This window comes from Platalea leucorodia (genome assembly GCF_965183815.1).
Source record: "Platalea leucorodia genome assembly, chromosome: 10".
NCBI lineage: Eukaryota > Metazoa > Chordata > Aves > Pelecaniformes > Threskiornithidae > Platalea > Platalea leucorodia.
Window position 1 is genome coordinate 10,503,538 of NC_138832.1, and position 8,781 is coordinate 10,512,318.

Consider the following 8,781-nt stretch of genomic DNA (forward strand, 5'->3'; position numbering starts at 1 on the left):
AAGAAAATTAGTTCATGGATTTAGAAGTCTGGGTTACTGCTCTGCCACAGCTTCTATCTAGCGTGGAGCCACAAGCCATTCAGAAGTTAGAGATGCTAAGACTGACCTCCTGAAGTGCATGTAATACCAGCTAATAGTTGGGAAAATTGTCCAGCTTGTGCTGAATTTTGAAACTGAAAGATGACTTTCTTGGGGAATGGCTCATTACTGAGGACCCAGTCTATCAGCACTTCCAAGTTTTCCCAGGGGGAAAAAAGCCTACAAAACAAGGGAAGGGGGAAGTAGGCCACTGAGTCAGCAGTGCCCATCAGCCTGTTTTTCTTGCTCTGCTTATGAAAAAAACCAGTCTTTGCCTTTATGAAATTAGCAGTCTTTTATGTATCTTCTGATGTTGTCTTAGTTTAACACTTTAAACGGATCTAGATATAATTAGTTTCTGACCATTCTGTTACTGTAGAGAACCACATGCAAACTTAAAGCTAAAGACATTTTCTATGCAGGTGTCTTATATGTGTGACTTCAGAGAGAATGCATTTGTTACCCGCCTTGGGGGAAAAAACGAAAGAAGCTTGATACGCATACTGCTTTATTTTGCAGGAGAGACTTTGCTTGCCTCATCACATTCTGGAGGAAAGGGGTCTGGTGAAGGTTGGCCTCACGGTTCAAGCTCTGCTTGAATTGCCAGCGTTGAAAGTATCTCAGCTTTCCTCCATGTGACATCTAGACAACTTACTATTGGATCTGTTGATTTGGATTGCTCTGAGGCAGTTCAGCTTCCTGTGTAGGAACATCCAAGCCATCAAAAACTAGTATCTGTCCAGATGCTGTAGAGAGCCTTACTATGGAGTTGTACGTGAAAACCTTGGAGTCAGCTGACAGTTAAAAGAACATAATTATTCTTTTTTTCATCTGTAATTGGATGCACAAAGAGATTGTGGTAGCATCAGGTTCTCTTTCAAGTTAATTTAAGTTAAAAGCTGCCATTTAACATCTCACAGTTAAATGCTGGATTTCTTTTCCTACATTGAAAATGTTGTTTCAATTATTTTAGAAGTACAAAGCACGCCCCCCCCTCACTTTAATCTTTCAAGTCAATCATTTGATTTAAAGGTAAGACAAAAATGTAGTGATGGTATGATGGTAAAAATGCGAGCGACTGATCACTTATAATCCACTTTCACTCTCAGAAAGCTTAATATTTGTGTTCTTTATTTTTTGCACTCCTGATTGTAACTTACACACTTCTAACATTGCCAGTATTTAGTCTGAGTGTATGGTGATTACACAAAACAGGATACAATGGGAAAAGGACACATTTTATTGATTTTTTTTTTTTTCCAGTCTTCTAGGTTGGTGCCAAATATTTTTTTCAGTTGTACTGTAGATTGTTTACATGTGAAGTGCCTGTGTAATTGATAACTCTTAATAGTCTTAAACATTTTTGAAATTTCTTTGTTTAAAATAGATAAAATGGAAATTTTTAAATATTTTAATATTTTTTTGTAAAATCAGTATGTGAAGATTTAACTAATACTTCACATTTTTGATGTTGGGTGTTTTAAGTTTGCACAATTTAATTGGTTATTTTGTTGTCTAATGATTAGAAAATACTGTAAATACTTTTTATTTATGATATTTAATTTGATAATACCTAATCACTTTTGGTTTAATGTATTGTTGGACAAAAAACGGTGTCTACTTTTCTTTGTTTGGGACAAACAAATATACACAGTGAGACGTGAGGACTAGTGATGCATACAGAGTAATTTAGGACATTTTGATAAAACTGCCAAAATCTCAGGTTTACGCTGTGACTTTCAGGATTTTATGTAATATTGCTCCTGATCTCACATTACATTTTTACAACAGGTATATCTGTAATTTAGTTGAGAAATATCAGTGTTTATCTTTTTAGTGTTTACGGGATTTATTGTGTAATTTACACAATAATGGCATAGCACACAAATCAGTTTGTACAGATGTCATTGTGCTGGGACATTAGACTTTTCTGGATAAATGTGAAAAAAAAAAAAAAATTTTCCACTGTGGTGGTTTTTTGAAACTTCTGAGTTTATGTATTTGTTTGCTTCTGCACAAATTCTCGGTGTTTTGAGAACATTCTGAAACCATACACAGTTGAGTTGAGTTCTTCTCCAAACAAGTTGCAAATAATTTCATGATTTTAGTAATCTGTGTGCATTAGTTTGTTCTTCATGAATAGGTAGTTCAATTTAAAAAAAAGAAGTTGATTGTCACAGATTTTCTATTTCAGGCTAAGTTAATTTCGATTGAGGGATATGCTTGCCAAGGGTGTAACAAGATTTGATTCTGTTCTTTCCAGTTGATCAAGACCCCATGTAATATAATTCATAAAAGAATGAGGGAGGGGTATCATTTACTCCTTGCTTCATTTACTGTAGTCCTTAAAATCAATAGCTGAGAGGAAAAATAACCTTTTTCTGACTACATTTTTTTTAAAAGATACATTATATTTAAATCCATTGAAACAAGCTGATTCATATGTAATGGTTAAACCAATATTATTTATATAGTGTTTTCTTAAAATACAGCTCATGGAGAGGCTGGTGTAAAACCTAATTTGCAAAGTCCTAGATGTAAATCTTAGGTTACATAAATACTTGCTTAAGGAAACTGGATTGCTTTGACCTTTGAAATATGGTATTTAAAATCTCTCATTGTTTTTTAAATAATTCACATAATATTCATTTTAACAACTTCAATCTCTAGTCTTCATTAAAGGCAGTGTCTGAAAAGTCATGCTAAGACTAAAATGAAAAAGTAATATAATTCAGTAGGCAAAATGCTTGTCATCTGCTACTTTTGAAGATCACAGCCATTCAAAAAGAATAAGTCATTGTCTTTGAATTCCTTGCCATGGTATTTGACAACAACAACAAAGTTCTATTTCAGTATGTTAGCTATAGAATTGGTAACTGTAAATTGTCACTTTCAGTTATCTGGCTTAAACTGATCTACACTACTATTTCATTGTCACATTTAAATGTTTTCTGCTCTTAAAGTCACTTTTTTCTTACTAGAACTAAATTTATAAAGTTATATCACAGTGTAAACATTAAGAATTCCCTTGATGTAGCATGCCAGATGCTTACCAGGTTTTTTTAAGGTTTTTAAGTCATAAGTAACTTGAAAACTGGATATGAAATTAATGTACTCATTTTAAACTGTATTTCTGAAGCTGAAAACTACTAAAACAACCTTTTTTTTTTTTTTTTTTAAATACTCTGGAGTTCTTCCCCACAAACTTGCTAGAAACAATCTTGCTTTGCCATTCATTGGAAATGGTTATGGCCTCCTTCATGCTATGGGGAAGGATAATCATGATTCTTCCAGGGCTTCCTTTTTAGCATTGCAAAGATTAAGGCCTTCAGGTATCCTTAGGAGCAATCTGAGAAAAGGTCCACTGTGCCTGGATGAATCTTTTCTCGACTTTCTTTAGCTGCATTTACAAATAATAATAATAATTTAAAGCCTTGCTAAAATTGGCTGTTCTCATCGTGATTTTTTTTTTTTAGAAGCAGCTGCAAAATAGATACTAAAAAAGTTTAAGTTTTAATTTTAAAGCAGCCTGTGGAAATTGTTCCTGTCTTCCCTGTACAAGAATTTGCCTATTGTCCCCTTTCTCCCTTTCCATTTGATTCCCAGCATCTTCTTATTTATTTTTGTTTGATCACAGATCTATAACTTCACATTATTCATTACTGCATGCCACTTTCCTCCTTCCTCTTTACTTTTTTTTTTTAAAGAAATTGCTCCAGTGGCATTGGTGAACTACTGTAATTCCAGAATCCCTGCTCCCAACATTTAGTATGTTTGAGATATCCTTTTCCTATTTTGTTTAGGATGCAATGTCATTACATAATACTTGGTACAGCTGATAGGATGGTTAAAAACAGAGGCCTGCCCAATTTCTATTGTAGTCACTCAGTTTTTACTTTGGACATGAAGGAAAGTCAACATTAAAAGCTTTAGGAAACTGCATTAAGCCTTCCTAATAAATTTCAGAGTTAACTAGGGTGCTTTTGTTATTGTGAATGCCATACAAAGTTACTGCAATAATGTGGTATGAACTGTAAATTACAGAGTGAATCAACATACTGACAGGGCTTCTGGCCTTGTGTATTTTTTTTTCCGTTTTTTGTCATTGGATGCAGTATGTCGCACATGAATGATCTTTCATTTAAGCAATAATGTCCCAGATATTGTGAGATCTTAAAGCAGTAGCATTAAAATAATTGTTGTAAAGTGTGGTGACTTCCCACGCAGTATCTCAGAAATGCTTCGCATCTATTATATAATACTGCTAATCCGGTGTGCTAGCAGGGGCGCTGCTGGGGATGCAGAAAACCATCTATACCCATGTATCGGGAGGCCTTCCAAAACATAACCAAGAACTAAAATTATCATAAAATATGGAGGAATACATTTGAAAGAATAAATAACTATGACATTAATCATAAGAATTTCTGGGTAAAATCCTAGCTTCACTGAAGTCAATGCAAGTTTTGCTCTTGACTTCAGTAAAGATTTCACCTTTTTAATTTATGGAACACCTGAGCTGGAGACTGTGGGAAACATGGCCTAAACTTGTTTGACACTAGCAAAGCGTTAGTGTCAAATTCTTGACTAACAATAGTGGTCTCTGGTAAGTCAAAGAAAGCTGTAAAATATTACACTGATTCATTTAATAAAATTTTTCTGATATGCCATAGGCAGTATTAAGACGGTAGGAAAAATTACTTTGAAGCACAGCTTTCATATTATGGGAAGGTACGTCACCTCAGTAAAATTGCAGGTGAGGACTACCATCAGTTAGTTATTTACTACACTAAAAACTTTATTTCAAATATATTATCGTTTGGCAACAGTCTTCTCAGATTTTGACATAAATCTGTAGCCAAATTCAAACAAAAAATGAAAAGGCATCTGTTTTCACCAAAACCAAATTTCCATGTGTCTTCTCAGTATTGAAGAGAAGGGCAAAGGTCTGGCACTTCTCACTTCTGATTTCTTAAATGCTTGTGTGGAAGGTAGCTGTTGTATCTAACACAGCTGCAGTCTGCCTCTTTCGTCTCAGAATTGGTCTGTATACCAATGCAGAGAGAAAGCACGTTAATCAGCTGATTTCAACTGAAAGCAACTTGCAGGAGTTTTTAGCACTTTCTGCAGAAAGGAGATGATTTTGTATTGGTAAATCAAATTTCTTTTTCCTCAGTAAGTCAGGCTAATGTACATGTTTCTTTCAAGAGGTAAAACAAAAGCAAATAAAGAAAACAGCAACCCAACACAAACAAAACTGGTGAAATATTTCCTGTTTACAGGTGATTCTTTGGAAATAAAAAAAAAAAAAAAAAAATTTTAAATGTCATTAAGACCAGGAGTGGAAAAGGCAAATTATAGTTGTCCAAGGAGAGGGTGCTCTGAGTTGATTTCATATTGAATCACTTCACAATGAAAAACATTTAGATTTAGTAGAGAAAGAAGTAGGTGTTTTGTAGCTACTTCATGCTGAGGGAGGCGGATCCTTAAGTACAAGGAACTTTCTGCACAGGTTACAATAACAAGAAATTTGGTGTCCTTGTTTTTCCAAAGACTGTATATTTTGGATAGCTCTGTCCCAGTGTCGCAGAAAGCATTGTTGATTGTGTGGAGAACGTTGCCCGTTCCAAGCCCCGGGTAGGGTACGTAGCTGGTGCCATTTGCGCTACCCTCTGGCTTTGTAATGATGAGACTGGCCCGTGTGGTGCAACTTCTGAAGGATGCACCACCTTGCTTGGTGCTGCTGCCTCCTCCTGCATACCCTGCAGAATTCTTTTAAATAGATGTTTGCAATCTGAATAAAAACACTAAGGAAAGCGATAACTTTACTTGAGAGAAACAGATAAGTAGATGTTTACCAATATTTAACTTCCACCAGCAAAGAATGATGTAGTGAGACAGAGGAAGCCTGCTGTAGGAGCCACAGAACATCACTGATTTGAAAATTGCATCATGACTCTTAACAGGTTAGTGTGTCACTTGTCCTCTCATGTGAGTGAATCAAAACAGTAGTACTGTTTCTTGTTCCATACGCAACATGCTGTGGGATACACATAATTCATTTACAGGAGAAGACGAACTGTATTTTTTAATCGGGAATTTTATGGCACAGATCTTTTTGCTAAAATAAATATGAAGGTAAAAAATTATTCTCTTCCTGTGAAGAAAATTTCTGCTGATCTTGACTGTTAAAATAGAGAACATACGTGATTTACTCAACTTGAGTTTAAACTTGCCACTGCACAGGAGTAGTTCTGGCTCCTGTGTTTCTTACATAATGAAATGCCGCTTTGCTTTATTTGTCTTTTAAGTATTTCACATAGTACAATTCTGACAACGTACTACCTTAAAATTGCGTTTATATGCAGTATTTGTTCCCTCATTGTTTTTGATGGTTTTTGTCTTTTTTTAAAATGGGAGGCAAAGGGAGGCAAAATTGCTATAAGCTACTTGATTAATTTCTATGGAAGGAATACAAGTTATTATAGAAATGACATAATCAGTCATTTTTAGTTCAAATGTTTTATAGCCAACTACATTTTCAAAGAAGAATTTTTAATGTGGTTTTTCCATACACATTTGAGAATCCTAATCTTAAAACAAACAAAGCCAAAAAGTTTTTCCAGGACTGCTTTAGTATCTTAGCAAATATTAAAGGAGAATAGCTTAAATTGCCAGCAAATTTAATTGTTTTGGGAAACTTTCCATTTTGGCAGTGTTAGGTTTATGGTTGGACTCAATCTCAACAGTCTTTTCCATCCTAAATGATTCTATGATTGTATGACTTCAGTGAAACCAGAATTTCCCTCGATAGTTTAACTGAGCTACAACATGAAGTCAGTAATCTAAAATGAATTCTTGGCACTAATGAGGATTTCCTCACTTCTTTAAAAATTGTGTGAAATAGGGCAAATGCAACGTTTTTTTCACAATAGTGTTATGAAGACAGATTGTGAAATAGAGAATATTTGGAAATAATCACAGGGGTACTTTTTGTTTCATTTTTGAATATGAGTGACCCAGTGAAATCTTTCCAGAATTGCTATATTTGTTTAGGATTTGGTTGTGCCATTCCTGGCGTGGGAACTCCCGTTGTTCAGTATTAATACGCTTCCTGGAGCGTGTGCAAGATTGTGCTTTTCACATGCAGATGTTAATACAGTTGTGTTTACTGAACCCATGTGTTGCATCAAGCATTGCTGCAACTGGGAATTCCTGGCTGCAACTGGTCATGTCTGTTGCACCAGCAGGTAATGCAAGGCTTTGATTCCCATGAGGAGCGCACGCAGGCATTGCAAAAGAGTTGTTTGGTGGATTACGTTGGGAATAATGTGAATACTTTTTACTATTATGTAATGTGTAGAACAAGGCAAATGTGATTGCTTTACGATTATCATTCAGTTAGTATTCAGTTACTTTCTTTTGTAACTCGTGATTATAAAACTCAGAAAACACAATGTAACCAAATGATCAATATGTAAATGTGTGCAGGACATGACAGAAGTAGTTCTGAGGCACAGTTGGAGAGTGATCATTTAAAAATAGATGCTTAAATTGTGTATATACTTACAACATCTTTGATAGTGCATTTTAATTTTGCATTTCATGTTCTTGTAAAGTGCATCTTCCACACTTCTGAAGATTGTCTACTTGTACAATACTGTATTAAGTCTTTTTTCAGGACTTCCATTATTGCTGGAGCTTCCGACATATGTTTCTTTTGAAAAATGTTCCTACTGTTATTTTTTTGTAAATAGCTTTTTGTATTAAATTTGCATGGATAAAACCCACATTTCCAAAACCAGTGTACATACTCTGTGTATAAAATACAAACTGTTTCATAACTTTCACGTAGTCAAGTTATTCAATTGGATTTCAGTTCAGTTTTTATATATTCATAGTAAATAACGAGAATTTGTTGTGTCTTCTTTCAAATGTCTGTGTTGCCATTTTGATAGATAAGTGACCTGCCTCATTACATATCAGGAGATATGTTCTTTTATAGTGACAAACAGAAGAAATGTTCATTCTTATTCCAGGGAAATATAGGACACTTTTACATATGAGGTATGTTAGGACTTCGGTTTTGACCACCAGGGACATCAGTAGTGAGAATATGTGAAGATAAAGATGCCTTCACTTGTAGCAGGGTCTTTATACATTTGCACGCTTTCCTGTCTTACACAACATGAAAACCACCCAATGTCTTATAGCATATGTATTTGGAAGAACATAGTTTTTTTGAATCTTGCTAATAATAAACTTAATCCAGTATAGAAACTCCTACTGACAGAGGTGATCTGCTTCCCTTCCCTTCCCTGGGTTGGATCTGGCAATAGCACAGATTACCTTTTGCGTGGTTTGCAGTCATTAATTGCTGGATCCAGCATTAGGAAAATAGAACTGCCAGTTCTTGGAGCGGTAGTTAGGTTATTCAAATATAGGTTAAAATAGAATTCTGTATGACAAAATTGATTTTACCATATTTTATTTCTGTTTATTTAAAGATCTGGACAATTTTATTATTAGACCTGAATATTGAAAGTAAAAGATTCTCTTTCGAGAGATGTTTCTCCCTGTGAGACTTTCCATTCTGTGCCTGCATGTACCCAGCTGTTCTTTGTTTCCTGATGAAGCACAATTTGGGACTATAAAGCAGAAATTGAGGAACAGCATTACAAAGAAAATGAACGCCATCCCTTG

At 34.9% G+C, this 8,781-nt stretch overlaps 1 protein-coding gene across 1 annotated transcript in view; it reads left to right on the forward strand.

Annotated features, from left to right (window-relative positions):
• LRCH2 (leucine rich repeats and calponin homology domain containing 2) overlaps window positions 1-7,932 on the forward strand; it is a 54,566-nt gene extending 46,634 nt beyond the window's left edge. The window contains exon 21 of the mRNA XM_082322924.1: window positions 598-7,932. Coding sequence (XP_082179050.1) covers window positions 598-717 — 120 coding nt within the window. The 3' untranslated portion in view covers window positions 718-7,932. The remainder of the gene's footprint in view (window positions 1-597) is intronic.
• Window positions 7,933-8,781: the final 849 nt, after the last annotated feature.